This window comes from Oryza glaberrima, chromosome 11 (genome assembly GCF_000147395.1).
Source record: "Oryza glaberrima chromosome 11, OglaRS2, whole genome shotgun sequence".
Classification (NCBI taxonomy): Eukaryota; Viridiplantae; Streptophyta; class Magnoliopsida; order Poales; family Poaceae; genus Oryza; species Oryza glaberrima.
The window spans coordinates 7,953,499-7,980,391 of NC_068336.1; the positions used below are offsets into that span (position 1 = coordinate 7,953,499).

Here is a 26,893-nt window from a genome sequence, read left to right on the forward strand (position 1 = left end):
TGCTGCCGCACGTACGTGTTCCTTGGTTGGTCTGGATTGCATCTCGGTACATGCACGCTGCATATTGATCTGCTAGCTGCTCCGTCCTGTGCGCACGCGCGCGTCACGTGCGCGCCAGCCACGAGGCCGGGGCGCTCGATCGGCTCGCTGGTGGCGTCGTCGACGTCGGCCCTCGTGTCCGCGTGTCCACCGGCGTGCGTCGCGCGCAAGGTGTCGCTCGGTCTCCGCGAGAAAATAATCTCCCGGGTTCCTCGAGATTCGAGCCCGCCTGCCTGCAGCGAATCAGCCGACGGATCTCGCGTGCTCGCGACTGGCGTGGCGTGGCAAGATTCCGCGCGCCGCGCGCGGGGCGCCAGAACGACCATGCGTGGCCGCCGTGGCTACAAAAAGCCGCTGCTAGCTAGCTCTCGCTCAGCTCACCATTACATCCGCGCGCTCCTTGTGTTTTCCGTTATACCCAGGACTAGGCCTTTCATCGAGCAGCTGGTGTGCCGCCCGCTGCTAGCTCGTCGGCTCTGCTCTGATTCACCACCACCACCGCCGCCGCGCGCGGCGACTATCCGATCTCCGCTGCCCGTCTGGCTTCTTCTAGGTGAGAGACCCCTTGCACCACACTGCCGCTGTTCGGTGGACGCCGGAGAGCTCCTGTGACTTCTCATACTCCATATAACATGTTATTATTGTGTTGTTTGGGCAGATAGAAATATATATAGGGTTCAATTCCTACCCCAAGCATTTTAAAGCCATGAAGATTGATCGCGATTTCCACATGATGAAAGGGGATGACGAGTTCAGCTATGCCGAGAATTCTAGGATACAAGTTTGTACCAAACCTACCTTTATTCTATTTGTGTCCTTATTAGTTGTTGTTTCATTTATCACAAGCTACACATATATATGCTGTCCTGGGAAAAATTATTAAGCAATTTATCTCCAACACTATAGATTGTACTCAGTAGTAATATAAAAAGAGAGCATATGGGATAACTGCTAATAAACATTTGTTTGTACATATGTAGTACATATTGAGTAAATTAACTAGAGTTATGTGCCAAATCGGCAACAGCACCACACTTTCTTCTCACTTTCACGTCGGATAGGAGTGGTAATCGGTCTCACTTTTAAACCTACAAAGTTTTAGTTGTGCGAAAAGAAAGGTGAGCTAAATTTTTGGAGATTTTTTTTATCTAAGAATATATGTCGGCTAAATTGGGTTGTGAAAGATCCATGGATTGTGGTCCGTTACTACCCCTTACCGCGGAACTGCATTAGAGTTGGAAAATCCAAGAGTAATATTTCTTTGACAATAATTTTTGTTTTACTTTTTGCTCCATATCTTTTTAGAGAAGAGCTATTCTTACAACCAGGCCAATGGTCGAGAAAGCTGTAAGAGAAATGTGCAGAGATCTTCATCCTCAATCAATGACCATTGTTGATCTAGGTTGCTCATTCGGTGCCAATACACTCCTCTTTGTCTCCGATGTGATCACCACAATATGTGAAAATAGTAACAATGCTATCGAGGAGAGCGCCATAGAGATCCAGTTCTTCCTCAATGACCTACCTAGCAACGACTTCAACCACATATTCCAATCACTAGAGCAGTTTGAGCAGTTGACAAAACAACATTTCACCTGCAGAGGGTTACAACCTCCTCCGTATTATGTTGCAGCTATGGCAGGTTCCTTCTACACCAGGCTCTTCCCAAGCAACAGCGTCCATTTCTTCCATTCCTCCATGAGTGTCATGTGGCTCTCTCAGGTAAAGCTTGTTTATATATGTCTCGTTGCATAAACTTAATTAGGACCTAACATTCCTGACCTTTGGGGCTTTGTGTTTGCTGTTTGGATAGGTCCCTGAAAATCTCGATGGCAGCATGAACAAAGGGAATGTTTACATTGGGGCAACTACACCGCCAATGGTGGCAAAGCTCTACCAAGATCAGTTTGAGAAGGACTTTTTGCAATTCCTCCGGATGCGATGCAAAGAGATCGTGCCCAGAGGCCGGATGGTGCTAACTCTTGTTGGGAGGAGGAGCAAAGATGTGTTCGATGCAGGAAGGACGACCATTGGTTTCGAGTTGCTTTCGCAGGGGTTGCGCACTCTTGTTGCTGAGGTATAACTCACATGATATGAGCGCCATATTATTATTTAAACCATAATGTTATCCTTTAATAGAAAAAATCTCCAAGTGTACCAACTGCCATATTAGTAAAAAACCAAACACTCTAAATACTTTTTCAAATTTCTGGGATGTGTGTTGGTACTTAATCAAATTCTTCATGAAAATCCATAGCATGTAAAAAATAATGTTAAACTATGCCTATGCTTGTTGACAAACAAGAAATGTTTAAATTTATGAACATAGTTGACAGATTTTTTTTTTCAAATAAAGTTGACTATTTTATTTCTTGCTTTTATATATTATGGTCTCTTATTATACTACTAGTAGAAATAGTGCAAGAAACAATCTGATCCATCGTTTTACAACGTCTCACTTCGTTGGACATTGATTTCAGTTAGAAGGGAAATAAAATCCAACTCATACATACATACATACAGTCACTCGTACATGGAAAAGCTATACTCTTATCACTTATTTAATTAATTTGCATTTTTCACAACAGGGTCGCGTTGAGAAGGAGAAGCTAGACTCCTTCAACATACCAATTTATTGTCCTTCAGTTGATGAACTAAAGCAGTTGGTGTGTCATAACGACCTACTTGACATAAGTGACATCCAACTCTTTGAGATGGATGGAAACTGCATGGATGACTCGGAGCCAGTAGAGGGCCCTGCTGCTGCTCAGGCCATTGGACAGAGCACATCTGCGGCCCTAAGGGCGGCGACAGAGTCCCTTATCGCAAGCCATTTCGGGGATTCTATACTCGATGAGCTCTTCACACTTTTCACGCGTTATTTTACTAGCTATATTGAGAGTGAGGTTGAGAAGAGCGCCATCACAATAATCACATTGTACTTGCAGGTAAAACATTAGTGTCATCCCAAGTACTCTCCCTACGGTTATTTCTACATTTAAAGACCATAAATTTTAAACAAGGGATTTTTTAGAGTAAATTGAAGTAACGTGTAGTCTCATGTGTGTCAATTGGGGATATCAGTATGCCAACTCGTGATCAAACTGGTTTGGCTATCTACAATATGCCAAGGGCTTCCCTCACCCGGTGGTTTGCCCTATTTATGATCAAGTTGTGGAGTTTATAAAACATATCATGATCAATTGTGTTTTCAGCTGGCAAGTTTGGTCCTTAATTTTACAAAGGCTGGGTTCTCCACATTACCGTACAATGACACACTCAAATTCTCTAGTTTGTGGGCAGAGGTAGTAAAAGTTTGTTTCCGACAGAGTTAGCTACAATATGTCAGAATCTAAAGGATACATTTGTAATGGGAGGGGATTTTAATATTACTAGATGGGCACCCTACGTGTTGTTGCGGGAGAATTGTGTGATAATATAGTATATATGAGTTCTAAAATTTTCTTTCTTACCTACTATATGATTTTTTTATATGTTTATATATTTTTGTACATTTATCAATTATCCAGAGGTTATATATCATTGGGTTGTATGGTTTACCTTTTAGGAAGAGATGCAATCTATACCCTTGAACCTTGATGAATCATCGAATGGCTAAAAATAATTGAGGTGATATGAAGAGATGCAATTTACACCCTTGATGAATCATCCAAAGGCTAAAAATAGTTCAATGAAATGCTCCTGGTCAAGAAGGAGAGAATCCTCAAATACTTGGTGTAATTTTTTCCCTGTCACAGTTGATTTCATTGTTTGGTTTTGTAATTCTCAGTAGGTACAGAACTTCCAATTAACAAATACATAACTTCCAATTAACAAAAGTGACCAGGAACAACTTCATGAATCCATCAGCCTTGTAGCGGTGTGTCATCTAGGTCCTTAAACTCTCAAAATGCAGATCCAAGTCCCATAACTTGTCATAGTGTGTCATCTAAGTCCCAAATCGCCACAGCCCCTTCAGTATCCTACGCGGCGCTGATGTGGCATGTCACACGGATATGACGTGGCATAATTTTGACTGACAAATGAGACCCATTTAAACATTTTCTTTTTTTCCTTCTCTGGTATTTTCCTTTCTTCTCATTTCTCTGTGACCGGAGCAGAAGAAAGGAAAAAAAAGAATGAGAAGAAAACGAAAACGGAAAAGAAAAAGGAAAGAAGAAAAAAAAGACACATCACGTCCATGTGGCATGTCACATCAGCGCCACGTAGGATCCACGAGGGGTTATATCGATTTGGGACCTAAATGAAACACTTTGACAAGTTCTAGGACCTGAATATGCATTTTAAGAGTTTGGGGACTTAGATGACACACCGTTACAAGTTTAAGGACCGTCTGTGCACTTTACTCTATTCTCTATGAGCTGCAACTGTGGTTACATGGAGCAGGAAAGTTTCATCGATCTATTCAAATTTATCAGAATATATAATTTATGCTGTCCTCTATCTGTAAGAACCCTTTGTTACCAAAAGATATCGACCTGGCAGTTGGAACCGTATGTTGTGAACAAGTAGGAGCACTATCCTGTTTACACCTCTTAATGCTGTTTTGCTGTTGTCATAGCAAAGGAATGTGGAGGAGCACATACTAGCTGCTAGATCACATGTCTCTAATCTTTTGAGCATATATTTCGGGACCCCAACTAGGATCCCTCTGTGTATAATGTGCTAGTCCCAGATCAACGCTAGCACACACAGTAACAAAAGATAATGTCACAACTGTTGACGGTTGTTATCGATCAGTTTCGACCGTCAATATGACCAAAATAGAAGAGAACTAGTGATGCTTGCAATGCTTATGTTTTTTAGAATAATAATATTCCACTAGTATTAGGTCTACTAACCGTTTGCAGAGAATGACAATAAAGTAGAGGATAATTGACATCAACACAAATGATAAATCAATCGGACGATGTCGAGAACCAGACTTAAGTATGAATGGGCCAAGAACTCAGAATTGACACGATGAATTGGGCCAAAATTCACAAGTCTGCGGAGTGGAGCAATAGAGAAAGTCGCCAGCCGAAGATGGGCTGGTTTGGGCCAGCCCATGGTTCGGTCGAACCAGGGGGTTCGGTCGAACTAGGGGGTTCGGCTGAACCCCCATCTCCACCGTTGAGGCCAGGGCTTGGCATGGACGTCCAAGATTGCACCCCAATGACGGTTGGAGGGTACTTCGGACAATTCCCCTTCCACAACCGTCATACCTACCTCTATATAAGGAGCTCACTCTCTTCACTTCAACACACACGTCAAGCAAGAGCTCTCTCGTTCCTCTCAAGTTTAGTTTAGTAGTATCTAGCTGGTGGAATAGAATTAGAATAGGAATCAGGAATCCGGAAGCCTTCGGAAGAGTTCGGGTATGGCTCTAGTAGCTTTCCTTTCCTCTTTTGTAAGCTTTGTCCTTTTATTAGAATACTCTTCTAAATACATTTCTAGTATTGAAATACTTTACGACTATATGAGTACCTACTTTACATTATGTTCATGTTGTACTGAATATACTGCTAGCTTATCTGGGAGATGCTTTGGTGCGGGTATAGTGTTTGCTTATGCAATTACTCTATGTCATGACGATGATATTAGAGTAGTATCTGGTAGTTTAGACGTGGTATCTAGATTATGGGATATCATTATTTGGGGTTATATATTACGGATGAGAGGTGGGCCGCTGATGGTGACAGCTCAGTACGGGTATTCCTCCGCGCCTATATATAATCCTAAGTTAATTTCCTGGGGAGGGTACTCCTCCGTATTTAGCCCCGGTTGGATGGTCATGACGGGCTGTCGTAAGGAACTCGGCAGTCAGGGGTGGCTTCTCGAAGTACCAAGAGGGCATCGGATCGAGGGTATTAGCTGGTATATCAGTTGACTAGAATGTATGTATACTATGTATATTAGAAGTATAGGAATAGATTCTCTTTCTCTTTTCTTTCCACCTAGCTTAGATTATTTATTACGAGGATAAGTAGAAATGCTTGTGTGTCACTCTACCCTTGGATTATCTTAACCCCTACTTAGAATATGATTATCACAAGTAGTATATAAATTATTAGTTAAGTTCTCTCTACATGATCTTCCCACGGGATAAAATAAATACAATACCCTTGGAATACTCTCGGGTGAAATGCTACAATGGTATATCCGTGCGCTTGCGGATGAACTCTGTAACCATAATATACCAGAAGTATTTCTGCGCCATTGTTGGGAATTATATTTCTAGTAATGTCATTAAGAAATACCAACAAGCATTTCTAGCGCCGTTGCCAGGGAAGATTCATAATAGAGATTACTTAAACTAACACTTTATATTTACCTATGTATAGTCATTTTCCTTTGCAGGCTGATCTTGGTTGTTTTCACTTTTTGTCGTGAAAACAGGGTAGTGTATGACTGGTTTCAACCTGCCGGAAAACTTCAATGAAAATCCAGAAGCTTTCTTCCGGAGCGTCAGGCCGCGAGTCGTTGCTCCGCAGAAAACTGTACCGACAGAGAAACCAGCCGTATTAGCGCCACCAACCTTCAAGACAATGGCTAGCAAGACTCTTTGCGAGTTTGCTGCTCCCTCTGCTGACAATGTGGCCGTCGGGCCACAAGTCAACATAGGAGATGTGGATTTCGACTTGAAGTCCAGCCTCATCACGATGGCGCAGGCTAGCCCGTTCTGTGGCAAGCCTAATGAGGATGCCAACGCTCATCTGCAACATTTCCTGGAGATATGCAGTACGTATACCATCAAGGGAGTCAGTCTTGACACCGTCAGGCTGCGGCTGTTTCCGTTCTCTCTCCTCAGGAGAGCGAAGCAGTGGTTCTATGCCAACCGTGCTGCTATCAACACCTGGGATAAATGCTCTACGACATTCCTCTCGAAGTTCTTCCCGATGGGAAAAACCAACGCCCTTCGTGGACGAATTTCCAGTTTCCAGCAACAAGGGACGAGTCCATTCCGGAAGCATGGGAACGACTATAGGAGTACGTGGCCGCCTGTCCTCATCATGGGATGGACGACTGGCTGATCCTGCAGAACTTTTACAATGGGCTCACCCCGATGTCCTGCGATCACCTGGACACGGCAGCTGGAGGAGCCTTCTTCTCTAAAACGGTTCAAGAAGCCATTGAACTCATAGAGAAGATGGTCTCCAATATGGGCTGGAGCGAGGAACGACAACAGACCCGTCAGCGAGGCATGCACATCGTCAAGGAGATGGAGTTACTTGCTGCCAAGCTGGACCTCCTCATGAAACGCTTGGACGACCATGAGAAACGGCCACAAGGCACCGTCAAGGCCTTGGACTCACACGTCACATGTGAGGTCTGCGGCGGCACAAGTCACTCTAGGAACGACTGCCCAGAAACCCGTGAGGAGACGATGTACATGGGCAACAACAACGGTTACCGTCCACAAGGAGGTCAGGGGTGGAACCAACCACGCCCATATTATCAAGGAGGTAACAATAATGGTAACTTCTCTAACCAACCCTCCTTGAAGGATCTTGTTTTCGCGTAAGCTAAAACCACTAATGCGCTAAGTAAAAAGCTTGCTGCCAATGATAAGATCTTAGAGAACATAAATGTCAAGCTAGATGGCTTCGCTTCCGCATTTCAAAACCGGCTGAGCTTTAACAAGATGATAGAAACCCAGTTAGCTCAGTTGGCATCTTTAGTCCCTGCAAATGAATCCGAGAGGATTCCGGGGCAACCCGACTCCTCCATTGAAAATGTTAAGGCGATCACAACGAGGGAAGGTAAGTCCACTCGTGATCCGCCATATCCTAACCCTGCAGGAACTAATGGGATGTCAAAAGAAACGCCATCTACTGACTCGGCTGACAAGGAGATTCAGCCAGAGAAGACCGTGCCGTAGGAGTACTGCGATACACGGCTGCTGCCATTCCCTCAACAGAGTAGGAAATCGTTAGTGGACGAGCAGTTCGCTCGTTTTGTTGAAGTAATCCAGAAGATCCACATCAACGTGCCATTGTTGGACGCTATGCATGTACCAACATACGCCCGTTATCTCAAGGACATACTCAACAACAAGAGACCGCTCCCAACAACGGAGGTGGTCAAGCTGACGGAACACTGCAGCAACCTGAAACTCCACAAGCTCCTGGAAAAGAAGAAAGATCCAAGGTGTCCCACGATCACCTGCTCGATCGGGGCACAACAATTCAACCAGGCCTTGTGCGACCTTGGAGCCAGCGTCAGCGTCATGCCAAAAGACATCTTTGACAAACTCAATTTCACGGTGTTTGCACCAACACCGATGCGCCTCTAACTGGCTGACTCGTCAGTCCGTTAGCCGGCAGGGATAGCGGAGGATGTGCCAGTCAAGGTACGGGATTTCTTCATCCCGGTTGACTTTGTCGTGCTAGACATGGACACGGGGAAGGAGACGCCGCCCATCTTGGGGCGTCCATTGCTTAGCACCGCAAGAGCCAACATTGACGTGGGAACGGGGAGTATCCGTTTCCATATCAACGGGATGGAGGAAAAGTTTGAGTTTCAACCAAGAACGGAACAATGCTCCATGGTCAGAATCAAATACGGGCCAAACCCGCAGAACATTCAAGAGGTCGAAGTGGAGCCACCCAAGACGGATAGCCTGGTAAGGTTCATCCAGAACTTCCTGGAAAAGGAAACAACAATGCCATGGAACCGTTATTGGAGGACGCCGGTAAAATCACCTATACCGGCCAAGAAGTCAGAGCAGCCGGCTTAGAAGAAGCCGTCTTCCGCACCGAAATCAAAGAAGGTGTGGAGGAAGAAGCCAAAGACGCCCGCTCCATCACCTCCGGAGACAGGTGGAAAATCCGTGAACTGAATCAGAAGGAGGTACGGTCTTGCACGTCGGACTTTAAATGACGTGACCTTCACCAACAGGTAAATTGGTATGTATCTGCATATTTGTTTTCAACAATTTGAATTTTTGCATCACCACATGTTTGAATTTCAAAATTGCATTTAGGACTTTTGGATTTTGAGGAAATTCTTCAAATGAATTTTTCAGAGCAAACCAAAATTAAATTTTCAACGAAAATTCACAATGCCACGACCACACTGACCGTTGGATTCCAACGGTCGAAAGTGGGGCCGGGCCAGTTGGGCCCACTAGGGGTTCGGCCGAACCAGCCAGGCAACGGTTACCTACCATCTTTGGCAGGGTGACGGCTAGTGGGTCCCACATGTCATTTCTGACCGTTGTGAGTACCCTATAAAAGCCACGAGAGAGGGAATTCCACCCCATTTCAACACATTTTCATTCCCTCTCCAAAGTTTGCTCTCAAGTTCATTTATGCTTTGATAGTTTTCTGCAAGTTCAAATCTTTAGTTGCATATATACAAGTTGCTTTGGTGAAACTAACGGGCGGGTGAAACTCTTGTCATTTCTAACCCCTGCCGAGTTAGTCTTGCTCCATTGTGCAGTATGAGGAGGCGACTGTCTCGTCTGTTCAAGGGGTCGGGCTCTCCATCAAGTCGTTATGACGAGTCTAGTACTCATTCATCAGCCGATGTCTCGATGGAAGATACCGACGCTCCACAACAACTCCTGAGCAACGCTGACCTTGACCTTGTCAGTGATTGGGAGAGACAAGCCTACTACATGCTGAGCAACCGGGAGTATGCTCACACGCGAGAATACTCACCAGAGTTGCTGAAAAAGATAGGTATGGATGCTGAATTTCGTTCTATTTGGAAAGCTGTTGGTTGGCAGAGATTTGCTGTGGTAGATGAGCCCGGTTCTCGTTTGCTTACTTTGCAATTTCTGTGCACTTTGAAAGAAATAGAAGATGGTATTTCTTTTCGCTTTTTCCATAAGAAGTTCACGCTCACATGGAAGGGCTTGAGTACACTTCTTGGTTTTCACGATTCCTATAAAATCGATCTCCAGAAAGGAATTTCTGGGTTCGAGAAAAATAGGTTTTGGGAAGATATTTCTGGTGCTCCAATTTGCAAGAAACCTAGAACGAATGATATCCATAATCCTACACTTAGGCTCGTGCACAAATGGATTGCTATGACTTTGTGTCCTAGAAGTGATCTGAGACCCATCATGGGAGATAAATTAATTATCATGCTTGCCATGGTTAGAAAGATCAAAATTTCTCCTGTGAAATGTATGATAAGACAATGGTTAGAAAGTATAAAGTTCTCCACTCCTATTGAGTGCACTTCTCTGATTACTCGAATAGCAAAAGGGCTAGGGGTCGTTAGCGACCAGATTGCTTTTATCTCAGCCGCTCGTCCGCATATTGATGAGGCTTATCTAGTGCAAGGGCATATTTTGAAACATGGAGTAGATGGATCTTTGATATACTTTTTCCCCGGTTGTACAAATGAAATCCCGTTGCCAAATGCGGGGTATCATTTGTATAACTGCCATGAACTAACCATTCCCATGCAGACCATAGAAGAATCTCGTGCAGGTGGAACATACAGGGAAACGCAGCATGACAAGGAATGAATAAGGAAGTTCATCATCCTCGACACCCGTGCAGATGTATGAGGCAGGTTGGGCACCAACTGGGGATGCACCCAGATGGACCCAAGCTCCACGCCATAGCATCGGAGTCTCAACCTGGTCAAGCGCTAGTGAGGACCAGTGGCATGCGCCTCATGACATTCACTGGGGGGACAACCAACCCTCCAGGTCAAGTGGTGTGCCTCCAGCTCCAAGTGAATGGCGCTCGAGTTCCTCTCGTTGAGACTTGGGTGAAATCACTAGGAGAATGGACACCCTTGATGTGCAGACGATCGAGATCCAGTACGACCTCATGGAACACATAGCTCAAACGCAAGAATGGCAAGAATCTACTGATGCTCAATTTGCCAACATCAACAACATGATGCAGCAACAGCACGATGACCTTCAAGCGTACTTTCGCTTTCAGGGGTTCAATCCTTATCAAGGACCCTGAGCGAAGGCTAAGCTTGGGGGGAGACATCGCTCCCCCCACTAAGGTAACTTGTATCACATTGCATATTTCCATTCCCAATTGCATATTTGCTTTCCAATTGCATCTGATAAAAAATGAAAACAACATAAAAATTTGCAAAATAGAAAATACCAAAAAGATAGGATATGTTTGAGTCATGCTAGGTAAGACAAGCTAGTTCTCTTTGTTGAAATGATGAAGAGTTGCTCTGTTTTATATCTCTGATATATGGGTTCTTGGTAAGTGCTCTCTCAAAGATTGAATATAAGTAGCCAATAATTATCCGGGAACCTGACGTAAATGGGCTGCACTTGCTAATCTAAGTCTAGGTTGTTGTGAGATATGAGATAGTAAATATAAGTAGCTATGACCCTGATACTAGTTTGGCTTGAATTCCGGATGTTTTGTTTTTCAAAATGAAAAAAAATTGAAAGTTCCTCATTTGATATAAATTCCTACCAGAGCCGAGAATGTGCTATCATGATTACACCATATACATTTTGGTTACTTGCTATTCCATTGAACTTTGTCAAACTCTTGTGACTTGTGTAGATACTTCTCATGCTCTATGATCAAGATCATACACCCACATATATGCACATGCTAAAACTCCTACACTAGGAGCTAAGCAATATTCCATTCCATATCCATATTTCCACCGAAATAAGTTCTCCATGCTTTGATGTGCTTTCTTCTCCTAAAAAGAAAAAATCCTTTTGAAAAAAAAAGAAAAAAAAAGAGGAGGGAAAGGCATGGTTATGAAAAAAAAAAGATATGCTCCATCAAGCATGAGCATGATTGAAAAGAAAAAAAAATGTAATCATGCCCTCTCCTAATCAATAAAAGAAGGATTTTTGGGAGAAGAAAGTAAGCACAAAGGAGAAGCATTTTGTTCATTTTCTTCATACACCATTTCCACCTTATACCACACACAGATTATGCACGATCTTGATGTTGAGTATGTTTAGTTATCTGCTTTAGTCTAAGATTTTAACTTAGTGAAAAATGTGAATGCAAGTATACCATGCTTGATCCCTACCAAGCTCCACATATCAACTTTAGAGCAGGAATCATTAAGGCAACATTTGGTGAGGAATTCAAAATGATACACTTAGAGAGACTGAGTAAATCAATGGAGGTATTTGGTTTTCTTTTCTAAAATCATTTGAAAACTTCCGCAATAAGAGTTGAATAAAGATTGGGTGAATTGGTGCTCTAATTGTTGTTCTGTCTTTCAACCACCCAAGGCAAGGAGAAGCAGTGTCTCGTGGGAATCGGGGTAAGGGTAAGCCACCGTGCCAAAAATTATTTAATTTGAGAGAGAGTACATATACCTCGCACCTGTATCTTTGAGATATGCAGCATAGTAGCAACTCCTGATCAACAACCAAGTCTTAGTTTCCTTTCGTCCTTCACTCGGGACGAGCAAAGGTTCAAGCTTGGGGGGTTTTGTTGATAGTCGTTATCGATCAGTTTCGACCGTCAATATGACCAAAATAGAGGAGAACTAGTGATGCTTGCAATGCATATGTTTGTTAGAATAATAATATTCCACTAGTATTAGGTCTACTAACCTTTTGCAGAGAATGACAATAAAGTGGAGGATAATCGACATCAACACAAATGATAAATCAATCGGACGATGTCGAGAATTAGACTTAAGTATGAATGGGCCAAGAACTAAGAATTGACACGATGAATTGGGCCAAAATTCACAAGTCTGCGGAGTGGAGCAATAGAGGAAGTCGCCAGCCGAAGATGGGCTGGTTCTCGGTCGAACCAGGGGGTTCGGCCGAACCCCCATCTCCACCGTGGAGGCCAGGGTTTGGCATGGACGTCCAAGATTGCACCCCAATGACGGTTGGAGGGTACTTCGGACAATTCCCCTTCCACAACCGTCATACCTACCTCTATATAAGGAGCTCAACACACACCTAAAGCAAGAGCTCTCTCATTCCTCTCAAGTTTAGTTTAGTAGTATCTAGCTGGTGGAATAGAATTAGAATAGGAATCAGGAGTCCAGAAGCCTTCAGAAGAGTTCGGGTATGGCTCTAGTAGCTTTCCTTTCCTCTTTTGTAAGCTTTGTACTTTTATTAGAATACTCTTCTAAATACATTTCTGGTATTGAAATACTTTCCGACTATATGAGTACCTACTTTACATTATGTTCATGTTGTACTGAATATACTGCTAGCTTATCTGGGAGATGCTTTGGTGCGGGTATAGTGTTTGCTTATGCAATTACTCTATATCATGATGATGATATTAGAGTAGTATCTGGTAGTTTAGACGTGGTGTCTAGATTACGGGATATCATTATTTGGGGTTATATATTGTGGATGAGAGGTGGGCCGCTGATGGTGACAGCTCAGTACGGGTATTCCTCCGCGCCTATATATAATCCTAAGTTAATTTCCTGGGGAGGGTACTCCTCCGTATTTAGCCCCGGTTGGATGGTCATGACGGGCTGTTGTAAGGAACTCGGCAGTCAGGGGTGGCTTCTCGAAGTACCAGGAGGGCATCGGATCGAGGGTATTAGCTGGTATATCAGTTGACTAGAATGTATGTATACTATGTATATTAGAAGTATAGGATTAGATTCTCTTTCTCTTTTCTTTCCACCTAGCTTAGATTATTTATTACGAGGATAAGTAGAAATGCTTGTGTGTCACTCTACCCTTGGATTATCTTAACCCCTACTTAGAATATGATTATCACAAGTAGTATATAAATTATTAGTTAAGTTCTCTCTACATAATCTTCCCACGGGATAAAATAAATACGATACCCTTGGAATACTCTCGGGTGAAATGCTACAATGGTATATCCGTGCGCTTGCGGATGAACTCTGTAACCATAATATACCAGAAGTATTTCTGCGCCATTGCTGGGAATTATATTTCTAGTAATGTCATTAAGAAATACCAACAACAACCACATCACAATTATGTTAATAAATAGGAAACAAATATAATTTTTACATTGGTCTTATGACCAGATTTTACAATTTCTTTCCACACAGGGCCAAACAAAGATAAGCAGCGGAAAAAGAATCGAGAGGCACCAATGAGACACCACAGGCAATCGACTAAGGCACGCAACCTATTCGACATCCTCACCAACAGAACTTCTGGAAACAACTGACCTTCTCTGAAATTTTGTGAGACAACAAGGGTGAGTACATAAAGTACTCGCAAGTGTACAGGAATATGCAATATATGATACAGGGCTTCAAAGGAAGGTTAGGGTTCATTTGCATAAAGGCATTTGCGAACTTAAATACAATAAATGGATACAAATTTAATTTAAACAACATTTGCAATCACGGTATTTTTAACCAACCAACCAACCCAAAAAGGATCTTGCGTCCACACAGGACCACACAGCTATATTCATTAATTTATCCTACACACAGCTCTTTCCCAAAAGTAAAACTTTCACAAATCTACCCCTCATGTGAAATCACCGAGCATGTCCATAACCGAGGACGCGGCTATTCGAATAGATTGACACTCTGCAGAGGTTGTACAACTTTACCCACGAGATACAGTTCGGTGCTGCTAAACACCAAAGAGTAACAAAGCGTTTCCTCTACCTCACCCTAACACCGGCTTCCCCATGGGCGGTCCTCCCATCACCACATAGGTGAAAGGTCCCATGTACAATCCAAAAACCTATCATCTAGCCACCTGGGCCGCCGGTGCCAAAGCTAAGTAGTGTACTAAGCTAGGTCCTTCCCATGAGGACATGTGGTTGCACGGTAAGGCTCAGATCAATGGCGCACGAAGTGAAGTCCTTAACTGACCAGGGCGACTTGCCTAAACTAAGGACCTCAAGCACATAGCAAAAATGGAGCACATAGATCAATCGACCACACAGGTCAACAGTAAGCACGCACACAGATGGCTTACCTCCTAGGTTCACACAAATCCACCATCGCCCTGGTCTAAAACATTTTCCACCAGATCATTACTACACGGTGCAACACATGCCACCAAGAAGATAGCACACAACCACACAGTTTATATAAAAAAACAGTGATAAGTAGATCATTAGTCAATATTATATTTTGCCTTGTAAAAGTGTGAGCAGGGCTAAGCAAATCTACTACCCTGAGCCAATACCCCATGTTTGACTCTCATACTGTCTAGGTGACAAATAATCAAGGATAATCAACAATAATTCAAGGCATGGAATAATTAACAAGTACGTTATAACTACCCACACGATAATTTGTAAAACAAAACAATGCATATAATTTAAAACAAGATAATTTTTAAAGTTGGGATCAACATGTTCAAGGGTACACTTGCTTTTACCCACGGGATCTTCAGACTGAACCTTCACCTGCAACAGCAACCTCCTCAGCAACAACGTCTACACGATCGCAAAAAGGAGAAAACAAATAAACAAAAAGAAAAGGCAGCAAAATAACAACAAATGAAATAACCAATTAAATCAGGAGGTAGAGCTCAATTTTAGAAGAATTTAGGAAAAAGAATGGGCCGAATCGGAGTTTGGATGAAAGAGATGTGACCTCCGGAAGATTGAATTATTGGAAAACCATGAATAAAGAAAGAGAAATATTTAGAAAATATTCTCTGGAATTTCTGAACCTAAAGGATTATTTTTGACGGACTGGCGGGTATGGTCCACCTGCCGGTAGGATGTCCTACGGTTAATTGGTTACAAGGAGGAGAGTTGTGGACCAATTACGTGGATGGCTGAGATCTATTTGTTGAGATAGATGACTTGATTGATTTTGGGTTTTAGGAGGCTAGCCTGACCAGGACGCATGTGACATGGTGCCACACAAAATGGATCTCATGTACGTAACAACAATGAAGGACCGGATTGAAGTAGGGTGAATCAAAAGCACAGCAGGCTAGAAGACACCGTCGGGCTCATGAAAGATAGCAGCAGCGGTGGTGAAGGCTATGGAGTTGAAGCGCAGCGGCAAGGCGATGGCATGGTGGAGCTCGACCTCTTGGTGGCAGGGAGATATGTAGTAGGGGAAAGACGATTAGTGGCAGCCACATGGCTTAGACTACTCCGGTGTAGAAAACAGGGATGTCGGTGCGGTGATTTAGGAATGGAACCGTGATGACCACAGCAGACAAGTGGTAGGAACGGCGGATCGTTAACGGTGAGGTGGTTTCACCGGTGGACAATAGCAACTTGACAAGAGACCGTGCTGGAGGCAGGGAAGACAATGGAAGAGGAGGATAAGAGCAGTGGTGCTGCTAGAGCCTTGAAGCTTACCAACCGCAGTGGCATTCATAGGAACGTGATGGCGATGGAGACCATGACAACACTATGCTCCGGCAATGACTAGGGAGGAGAAGACAGCAACAACGACTCAAAGTCTCAGGTTCAGTGGCAGCAAATAAAACAGCAGCAGTGCTGGTGTTCGTTCACCCGAGACAGTGGTGATGTAGACGACGGTGTAGCATCACGGCAGCAAGACGAGGTGTCTGGGCGTGCACGAATAAAACAAAAAGAAAGAAGAGGGGCAGTGCTGCTGGTCAAGGAAGTCAGAGTAGAGAGCATCTCAGCATGCACAAACAAAAGAAAAGGATGACAGTGGCGCTGGTATATAAAAAGAGGAGGAAATGGGAGATGAACAGCCAGTCGGGAGATGGAGAGATGGTGAAAACAGAGCTAACCGATGAATGGTGATAGTGATTTAGTTTTTGATATTCAATGAAGCAGAATGTGGTTGAGGTGAAAGTGCTTACCAACCATGTCAGAGTTGTGGCAGCAAGATGCTCGTGCGACAATGGCAGAAACTCACGAGACATCGCTGCAGCAGCTGATCTGATCCACTGCATTGCTCAACCTCCCAAGTATTATGGCAGCGCTAAAAACAGGACGGTGATAGAGGTTATGGAAAAAGAGTGAGCATGATGATGTAAAGCTCGACATCCCGGCGATGATAGCTTTGATTTGCTGGTTGGTCAAGTTTCTTGGGCGCAGCAGTGTGGAGCAGAGAGGCGATGATCCCAGCGTGCATGAGCAACAGAAAAATATGGCAGTGACGTTGGTATATGCAAAGGAGGTGAACAACCAGCCGAGAATTGGAGGGACAATGAAAACGGGGCTAACTGATAATTAGTGATTTAAATTTTGATCTTGAATGGAGGAAACAAAACAGTACATGGATGGAGTGCAGGGGATTACCAGCCATGGCAGTGAAGATGAAGCAACAAAGCTCCAGCAAAGGAGAAGACGGCATCAATGGCTCGGGCTTTCGATGTGGATGGCGAGAGGGCGGCTCTGGTTCCACGACGGCAGCAGCGCCTCTGCATGCAGGCGACGGCGACCGAACATGAAGGAGCAACGCTGGTTCACCACCAATGATGGCATTTAGTTGGTGGCTGTTTGGAAACAGGACAACGATGACGTGCTTTGTGATATGCAAATGGAATCACGATCACGTGCACGCACAGGACGATAAATTAGGAAGAAAAAAAATGATGAAGGAGGTGGATGTAGAGCAGGTGTTTACTGCAAAGGAGAAGTTGCAGCAGCAGCAGGTGGTTGACAGAGAATCGTCGGCGCTGATGGACAGCTTGATAAAAGATAGCGCAGGAGGCGGTGGATGGGCAAAACAACGTTGCACCAATCCCCGGCAATTGAGGGACCTCTCGATGATGGTAGCAGTGTTTGAAACAAGAAGACGATGGCAACGGCTTGACCTCCCGGCAGCCAGCAGAGAGGCGGCTTGCAGGCGTGATGGCAGCCGTCCTCCCTCGGGCTGCGACGATGGCACCGGCTCGAGGTACCGAGGCAGTGGTCTGTTCCCTCCACAATAGCGAGTAGCGACAGTAGCAGGACAATGGCGTACAAGCGAAGTGGGAGAGCTTCAATGCTGCAGCATGGTGTTGCGGAAGCAGCACCAGCAGCAGCAGCACGGCATGGCTGGGGCGGTGGTGTGGTGGTTAAACAAAGAGGAAAGGAAGAGGGGTGCTGCAGCTATTAGAGAAATAGTCTAGCAATTGAGGAGGATTCAACGTTTGGCCTTGAAGATGAGAAACTGAAGGAGGAGATGAAGGGATCTGCAGGGAATTGGAAATTGTGGCGCTGTTTTCATGGCGAGAAGTGGAAGAAGCGGCTGGAGCACGGTTATGGAGAGGTGAACGGACAGAAGATGGAGAGGTGGCTGGGGAATTGGAAAAAACAGATCAAGCTCAATAGGTTGATTCAATTTTTGTCATTCAAGTGGAGAAATTAATTAGGAAGGGGAAGAGATTGATTAGTGGAAGAGGGATGGGAAGAGATGGCAGAGATAGAATGACAGGGAGGGAGATAGACAGAAAGAGAAAGAACGTGAGAGAGATTGAGAGATTAATACGGAGAGATAGGGAGAGAGATATATACAGAACCAAGAGTTAAAGAAAATGAATGTCTCATCATGTTTGATTCATTTTTTTTAATATTAGTGGAGGATATTGATTGGGGATTGAAAAAGGTGAAACTAATGGGAGAGAGAGAGAGAACATCAGAGGGAGATAGAGAGATGGAGATCGTTACAAAGAAAAAAAGAGAAGAGACATCTGCCTAGATTAGGGAGGAAAAAGAAAAAGGAAAAGAAAAGGAAGGAAAAGGAAAAGGAAAATGTTGAGATTTTTCTTGGACTTTGGATTTTTTTTTAAGAATTTGGGAGAATTCATCAAATTGAGCTCCACTTCCAAAACTCAAATAAAAATTAAATAACTCCAATTAACAAACGATAAAATAAAAGGGCGGCGTAATTAAATTATTTAGTCAAATTAAACCCTTTTTCATTTATGAAATTTTCATTAAGCTATTTTAGGCGAATAAACATGAACGTTAATTTTCAAAATTGAGCAAAATAGAAGACACGAAAAAGGGGACGTGACAATATATAAAATTCAACAACAAAACCAAGAGTTTAACCTTTGAATATATTATTCAGAACGTTTTTTTATCCAATCCTCAGGTCCAACCAACCTCACAATGGCGGCCTAACCGGCTTCCACAGGAAAGCTCTGGTTTATTCCAAATTTGGCCCAAACTTTCTATGAATTTGTCCTAGTGCCAAATATCTTTATCAACCATAGGAAAGTAGATATCCCTTCTAAAAGACGTGGAAATTTAATATTCCAGTAAAACTTAAAGTGTTCACTTGGTTAGCTCTTAGAAACAGTATTCTGACTAAAGATATCCTCATTAAAAGGGGATGGAAAAAAATAACAGTAAATGTCATTTTTGTAATGAGAAAGAAACAATTAATCATCTGTTTTCCCATTGCCATTTAGCCAGGTTTGTGTGGAATAGTTAGAATTGTGTCTTTGCCTATGGTGTAGCAAATGAGATACGGTAAACAAATTCAGTAAGAGGGCAAGTAGGTTCATTTTTTAGATAATGGATATTAAACCTAGCATTTGCTTCAATTGGAGCTACAAGCACTTATTACAAAGTTATTGGCACGAAGACTAAACACGCTAGAAATAAACAAAGGTAGATAAAAAGCCGACTCAACAACACTAACCAATGGAAAATAGCAACTTATTCAAAGTTCAAGTCTATGGATAAATCTCCATCCAAAATAGGTGAAAACATGCATGAATATTAACTCTAAATTATGGCATGCAACACATATATGACTTCCATTTCCTCTTCACTCCTTTGAGGCTAGCCACAGAACCAAAGCCAATAAATTACTCTGAATAATTCCTTCATATAAGATTTAGTTAATCCCACAGTAATTTTTTTCTCTCCATATGCACATTAAAAATTAACACCGAGTACATTGATCGAAAAAATGCACCATTCTAATGAAGGCTCCACCTAAATATGTCATTATCATCATTAAGGTGGATATGTACTATTCTAGCAACTAAATTATTCTAGTCAATAAGATTCTGATCCACCAATGTTCTACAAAATAAAACATATTCAAAGGAACAGAACCCATCACAGTTGAAATTGGTGCACTTATCTGACGATTAATATTAAAAGATAGATACTGCTCTTTAAAAGAAGAATTTCGAACCCATTTACCTTTCCAGAATGTAACTTGCTTACCATCATTGATCATAAAAGATTCCAACCCTAAGAATTTGTCTTTAACTTTCATAAGACCCGCCTAGAAATGTGAGTCAGCTGGTTTTTTCACTCCTTGAGTTATTGAGGTACTTTCTCATAAGCTCATTGTTGTAGGGATTGCTACAGTACTATGGCGATCTGAAAATTGAGGAATAGAGGGCTTGTTTCTAAAATATTCTTCCTAATGATCGAATCGAAATTACTTACCACATCTGCAGTTGAGCCATGTTGCAGAGCAAGGAGGCAAAGGCAAAAAAACCTTCAAGTGGATGCCAAGCTTCTAAGATGGGTGGGAAATGAGATATATGGTGCTCAACATGGATAGAACTTCAGATCAAGGAGACTGCAATTAATGCTTAGAACACAAAAGAATAGGAGATATTAACTATTTGCCATTGGACCGCCGCATGTCAAAGATACATCAAGGCTCACATGTCATAGACTTTTGGTAGCACTACATCTTAAAAGTGGCAAATAGTTAAATGTTTCGAAGAACAAAGAGGTCGATGTCTTCTGATGGTTTGCTATAACTATTATGATTTCCTGCTGAATGTAACATGGGTGTTTTTGCCAAGTAGCTGTTGAGAACAATCTTTTTGGTAGGTTGTGTTTGTAATGGTAGTAGTCTAGAAAAAAAAAGACTTAACTGCTAGTCACCTCCCCTAACCATGGGTAGGATGGCACCTAGAAAAGGGGAATGGTAAAGTTGGTGAGTTTGTGAACATAGGTTACAGGTAGCTTCTTATTTGTATTGATCGAAATTGTGGGAGGCTGGCTATCCTAGTTTTTTTAAAAAAAAAATTGATCAGGTTCCTGGTGATGGAATCGGCTTAGCCTTTGGAGATGTTCACAGGGGTAGTGGATTGTGAATTCACATGCACAGGTTCAATACCCGTCGTTTGCCCATTCCATTATCACATATTCTAAAAAATACATGATTTCATATTCTAGTTACGTATTTACTTTTGATAAGGAAAGCCGAGACATGTGAATCTTAATATATGTCACATTCTAGTCTTTCAGATGTACTTATAAGGGTATACATGTGAACATTTATATGGATGAGTACGTATGTGTTTATGGGCTGGTTACCTGCATCTATATATACTATATTTGAAAAACAATGCATCTATATATATATACTATGTTTGAAACAATGATTTAATAGCACACAATCATTAATTAGCCTACATATAGTTTTTCATGATCCGATTATTAGTTATCCAGTTTATTCGGTTTTGACTATTTACTATATGCGCAGTTCTCCGGTACTCCTACGTCGTGAGGCAACGAACTGAAAGACCTTTCCGAATACAGTACTACCACACGTACGTGTGTTCTTGGTTGGTTTGCTTGCATCTCGTGAGGGGAATGGTCAGGGTTGATACATTTATTCACTAAACATATCCGTAAATTTATCCTAACTCGCTCCAAAAATATAAACGGATCAAACCATTAGAACCTAACTTAAAGGGGTTCGACCCAAAATGACTTCACATATATAAATGTTTCAAAAATTTGTACAAAGTTGCTTCGCTATATAATAATTCATTCCTACAAAATTTAACTAAATTTAACAAGTTTTCAAAGTGTGAACGTGAGTTTAAAAATTTTGGGTCCGAGTTTTACATGTAACTAGAATTTTTGGGTCTTAGCAACACATCGTGGGCCCCACATGTATAAAGGGCTCAAAATTTACACAAAGTTGCTTCTCTGTGAAATAAAGTATCCCACCAAAATTCGACTGAATTCGATAAGTTTTTATAGTGTGAACGTGAGTTTAAAAATTTTGGGTCCGAGTTTTACACACATATAACTAGAATTTTTGGGTCCTAGTAATGCATCATGGGCCCCACTTGTATAAAGGGCTCAAAATTTATACAAAGTTGCTTCTCTGTGCAATAAATTATCCCACCAAAATTGAACTAAATTCGATAAGTTTTTATTATGTGAACGCGAGGTTAAAAATTTTGGGTCCGAGTTTTACACACATGTAATAAGAGTAGCCGATTCATTTGGATATCCACGAATAACCTATTGATATAATAAACTCATGGTGGATTGACCCTATTAAATCATGCATCAAGGAACTCACTTAAAACGGTTTATGTTAAATCCATATCCTAACCATTCCCATCCTGACTTGCATCGGTACATGCGCGCAAACGATACGCATTGATCTGCTTCGTCCTGTGTGCACGCGCGCGCCACGTGCGCGCGCAGGGAACTCGCCAGCCACGAGGGCGCGCGCTCGGCCCGCGCTGGTGCGGCCGGCGTCGTCGTCGGCCGTCGTGTCCCGCGCGAGAGGTCGCGTGGGTGGCGTGCGTCGCGCGCATGCATGGTGTCGACGGCCGAGGGCGTGGTCCGCGAGAAAATCTCCCGGTTTCCTGGAGATTCGAGCCCCGTGCGCGCCACTTCCGTTCACGCCCCGCGCCGCCGAATCCGCCGACGGATCTCGCGCTGGCGTGGCCATGCGTGACAAGATTCCGCCGCGCGCGGGGGCCAGCGCGACCATGCATGGCCGCCGTGTGGCTACAAAAACCGCAGCTATCGCTCAGCTCGCCATTGCATCCGCTCCGCACGTTTCCGTTAGACTAGGCCTTTCATCGAGCAGCTTGTGCGCGCCGGCTTCCGATTCACCACCGCCACCGCGGCGACCATCCGATCTCCGCCGCCCGGCTGGCTGCCCTCTTCTAGGTGAGACCCCTTGCACCACAAGCCTCCTCTCGACCCGTACAACCTATCGAAGTATCGATCCCCACGCTCCATTGATCATATTAGATTCCATACCCGCTGGAGCCGGAGCTGAGCTCCCTTGCTCCGCCTTGGAGGCCGGCCTGTGTCGCACGACACTGACGCTGTTCCGTGGACGCCGGAGAGCTCCGGCGCCCACCTCTAGCAGCCGTCGCCGAGCCTTGCTAGGCCGCAACTCGCGCACTGGCTTCTACATTTTCATTTAGGAATTTTAGCATGCGGTCGTGACTCATGTTTTCAAAATGAGTGCTCCTACACGTACTTCAATTACGTTTTCTTTTATAAAACTCTTACAAACAATAGTCTCTCGACCGTTTAATAGTTATAGGAAATCTAGATGTACTTTTAGTAATGTAACAACGTAACACATAATAGTATATTAGTAAAAGTTTAGTCCGAAAAAAATTTAGTATGTATAGACTTTTTCTTTTTAAATTTCGTTGTAAGTTCAAATGCAGCTTGTTTTTTTTTAAGGAAATTCAAATGCACCTTATCTCTTTTTTTTTCTTTAAGTGAGACATCCAGGAATTTGTTTTGAGAAATTTCCATGATTTACTTTTATTTCCTGTAACATTTTCAACACCTCTGTTCTTTTTACTCCAGCATTTTTTGTTTTCATCCATTCTAGAGGAAGGCCTTAACCCTTTCTTCCATTCCCTAATTCGTATTCCAACAGGTGCAGTTGCCTGCTGAACACCAAACACGTGAGAAAATTGTTCAGGACCCCATACATAGTGTATCATCCCCAAACAATCTCAACCGATCCACTGTTTGGCTTTATATATTTATTTTAATATAGCACAGTAGTAGAGGCTCTGCTGCTATTTCTGTAAAAAAAAAGTTATGTACAAATAAAATTAGAAACGAATTGGCAAGGACAATATACCTCAACCGAAGAATTAATTACTTTGATTTAGAATGAACGACTAGCACAGATACAGTTTTTTTTGTTCCAAACTTTGCCATTCGTTTCCATCCAAGTTATTCATCACTTAACCAACGGTTGCATATTGCTTGGCCCTAGTTCTTGACTAACTAATGGGCAATTAATTTATGGAATTGGTTCTTTGCTCTCCTGAAACGCGTACGAAATAATCTCCACGGTAAAATAGAGAAAAATATAGCACGCACCATCCCTTGCTGATTTTTTTTAACTTTCTTAATTTTTAATTTTAAAAATAAACCTTTGCAAAACTTATTTTTAAGATTTGCACCTTTTTGACACATCAAACCAACTAGCATAGCAAAACAACAATGGCACACCACGCCAATCTAAATAGTGTGACAACGTTTGGTCACGCGTGGTAGGATAAAACTATCTGCCAAATATGGGTGGCATGACCGTGTTATTTTTGCCACGTCAAGTGGGCTGACATAGTCAAAAGATTCAAAGTTTCAAAATAAATTTTAGAAGGCTTTAATTTTAAAATAAAAAAACTAAAAGTTCAAAAATTAATTAAAATTCTCCCTTGCTTCGTATATATGTGTTTACTGAAGAACGAGAAGCAAGCAACTAGGAAAAGAAACTACTCCCCTGAGTGATGAATGGCTTGGATTGAACAAACAGCAAAGTCTGCCGAGTGCGTCAAGGGCAAGCATTCTGTCTATAAAAGGAAGAAATCTCCTGTGAGTTCTTGTACTCCATATAACACGTTATCATGTTCTTTGGGCAGATAACAACATATATATATATATATAGGATTCAATTTCTACCCAAGCATTTCAAAAGCCATGAAGATTGATCGCGATTTCCACATGATGAAAGGGGATGACAAGTTCAGCTATGCCAAGAATTCTAGGATACAAGTTTGTACCAACCCTAACTTTCTTCTATTTGTGTCCTTATTAGTTTTTGTTTCATTAGTCATTACAAACTACACATATATATGTTGTTCTGTGAAAAATTGTTAAGCAATTTATCTCCAACGCTGTAGGTTGTACTCACTAGTGATATATAAAGAGAACATATAGGATAACTGCTAATAAACATTTGTTTGTACATATGTAGTACATATTGAGTTAATTAACTAGAGTCATGTGCCAAATTGGCAAGAACACCACACTTTTTTTCTCACTTTCAATTACCTTGGATAGGGGTGGCAATCGGTCAAACTTTTAAGACTACAAAGTTTGAGTTGTGCAAAAAAATGGTGGACTGAATTTTTGTAGATTTTTTTATTTAAGAATATATGTCGGCTAAGTTGGATTGTGAAAGGATCGGTAGATTGTGATCTGTCACTACCCCTTACCATGGACCTGCATTAGAGTTGGAAAGTCCAAGTGTATTATTTGTTTGAGCATAATTTTGATTTTACTTTTTGCTCCATATCTTTCTAGAGAAGAGCTATTCTTGCTACTAGGCCAATGGTCGAGAAAGCCGTAAGGGAAATGTGCATAGATCTTCATCCTCAATCAATGGTCATCGTTGATCTAGGTTGCTCTTTCGGTGGAAATACACTCCTCTTTGTCTCCGAGGTGATCACCACAATATGTGAAAACCGTAATAGCGCTCTCGAGGAGAGCACCATGGAGGTCCAGTTCTTCCTCAATGACCTACCTGGCAACGACTTCAACCAAATCTTCCAATCACTAGAGCAGTTTGAGCAGTTGACAAAACAACATTGCGCCTGCAGAGGGTTACAACCTCCTCCATACTATGTCGCAGCTCTGGCAGGTTCCTTCTACACTAGGCTCTTCCCAAGCAACACAGTCCATTTCTTCCATTCGTCCATGAGTGTCATGTGGCTCTCTCAGGTGAAGCATGTTGATATATGCCTCATTGCATAAACTTATTTAGGACCCAACATTCCTGACCTTTGGGGCTTGTTGGCTGTTTGGATAGGTCCCTGAAAATCTCGATGGCAGCATGAATGAAGGGAATGTTCACATTGGGGCAACTACACGTCCAATGGTGGCAAAGCTCTACCAAAATCAGTTTGAGAAGGACTTCATGCAATTCCTCCGGATGCGATGCAGAGAGATTGTGCACGGAGGCCGGATGGTGCTGACTGTTGTTGGGAGGAAGAGCAAAGATGTCTTCGATGCAGGAAGGACGACCACTATTTTCGAGTTGCTTTCACAAGGGTTGCGCACTCTTGTAGCTGAGGTATAGTTCACATGACATGAGAACCATATTATTATTTAAACCATAATGTTATCCTTTGATAGAAAAAAATCTCCAAGTGTACAACTCCCATATTAGTAAAAACCAAACAATCTAAATACTTTTTCAAATGTATGAGATGTGTGTTGGTACTTAATCAAATTCTTCATGAAAATCCATAGCATGTAAAAAATCATGTCAAAATATGCTTGTGGACAAACAAGAAATGTCTAAAAGTATGAGATACTTTTTTAAAATAAAGTTGACTATATTGTTTCTTGCTTTTATATATATTAGTCTCTTCTTCTACTAGTAGAAATAGTAGCAGAAACAATCTGATCCATTCTTTTACAACGTCTCACTTCATTGGACATTGATTTCAGTTAGAAAGGAAATAATATCCAACTCATACATACATACAGTCACTCAAACGTGGAAAAGCTATACCCTTATCGCTTTTTAATTTATTTGCATTTTTCACAACAGGGTCGTGTTGAGAAGGAGAAGCTAGACTCCTTCAACATACCAATTTATTGTCCTTCGGTTGATGAGCTAAAGCAGTTGGTGTGGCAGAACAACCTACTTGATATAAGTGACGTCCAACTCTTCGAGATGGATGGAAACCCCATGGATGACTTGGAGCCAATAGAGGGCACTGCTGCCACTCAGGCCACTGGACAGAGCATGTCTGCGACCCTAAGGGCAGCAATAGAGTCCCTTATAGCAAGCCATTTTGGGGATTCAATACTCGATGAGCTCTTCACAGTTTTTGCGCGTAATTTTACTAGTTATATTGAGAGTGAGGTTGAGAAAAGCACCATCACTGTCATCACACTGTACTTGCAGGCAAAACATTAGTGTCATCCTAACTGCTCTCCCTACAGTTGTTTCAACATTTAAAGACCATAAAGTTTAAACATGGGATTTTTAGAGTAAATTGAAGTAACGTGTAGTCTAATATAACAACTCG

The 26,893-nt window shown here is 42.4% G+C and overlaps 2 protein-coding genes and 1 non-coding gene across 4 annotated transcripts; 2 read left to right on the plus strand and 1 right to left on the minus strand.

Annotated features, from left to right (window-relative positions):
- The first annotated feature begins 434 nt into the window (after nucleotides 1-434).
- LOC127755942 (anthranilate O-methyltransferase 1-like) lies at nucleotides 435-3,453 on the plus strand. The gene is made up of 5 exons (XM_052281552.1): nucleotides 435-592; nucleotides 698-820; nucleotides 1,345-1,761; nucleotides 1,853-2,116; nucleotides 2,628-3,453. The coding sequence occupies exons 2-5, from the start codon at nucleotides 746-748 to the stop codon at nucleotides 2,997-2,999; spliced, it is 1,128 nt and encodes a 375-aa protein (XP_052137512.1). The 5' UTR covers nucleotides 435-592; nucleotides 698-745; the 3' UTR covers nucleotides 3,000-3,453.
- Nucleotides 3,454-6,953: 3,500 nt separating this feature from the next.
- On the minus strand, nucleotides 6,954-7,059 carry LOC127756098 (small nucleolar RNA R71). Its single transcript, XR_008013140.1, has one exon. It is a non-coding gene; the product is annotated as a small nucleolar RNA R71 (small nucleolar RNA).
- Nucleotides 7,060-22,649: 15,590 nt separating this feature from the next.
- On the plus strand, nucleotides 22,650-26,893 carry LOC127755941 (anthranilate O-methyltransferase 1-like). 2 transcript variants are annotated; one of them, XM_052281550.1, is made up of 6 exons: nucleotides 22,650-22,763; nucleotides 24,318-24,446; nucleotides 24,520-24,626; nucleotides 25,158-25,574; nucleotides 25,663-25,926; nucleotides 26,410-26,893. In XM_052281550.1, exons 3-6 carry the CDS (start codon nucleotides 24,552-24,554, stop codon nucleotides 26,779-26,781), a joined length of 1,128 nt encoding a protein of 375 aa, XP_052137510.1. In that variant the 5' UTR covers nucleotides 22,650-22,763; nucleotides 24,318-24,446; nucleotides 24,520-24,551; the 3' UTR covers nucleotides 26,782-26,893. The 2 variants fall into 2 exon arrangements, with proteins under 2 accessions (XP_052137510.1, XP_052137511.1); XM_052281551.1 differs by lacking the exons at nucleotides 22,650-22,763; nucleotides 24,318-24,446 and having other exon boundaries at nucleotides 24,455-24,626.

Bases quoted from the DNA above. Each gene is read 5' to 3' on its own strand.
- LOC127755942 (XM_052281552.1), top strand. From the start codon at position 746: ATGAAGATTGATCGCGATTTCCACATGATGAAAGGGGATGACGAGTTC. The intron at 1,762-1,852 runs GTAAAGCTTGTT...CTGTTTGGATAG, and splicing joins GTGTCATGTGGCTCTCTCAG to GTCCCTGAAAATCTCGATGG. The intron at 2,117-2,627 runs GTATAACTCACA...TTTTCACAACAG, and splicing joins TGCGCACTCTTGTTGCTGAG to GGTCGCGTTGAGAAGGAGAA.
- LOC127755941 (XM_052281550.1), top strand. From the start codon at position 24,552: ATGAAGATTGATCGCGATTTCCACATGATGAAAGGGGATGACAAGTTC. The intron at 24,627-25,157 runs GTTTGTACCAAC...ATATCTTTCTAG, and splicing joins CCAAGAATTCTAGGATACAA to AGAAGAGCTATTCTTGCTAC. The intron at 25,927-26,409 runs GTATAGTTCACA...TTTTCACAACAG, and splicing joins TGCGCACTCTTGTAGCTGAG to GGTCGTGTTGAGAAGGAGAA.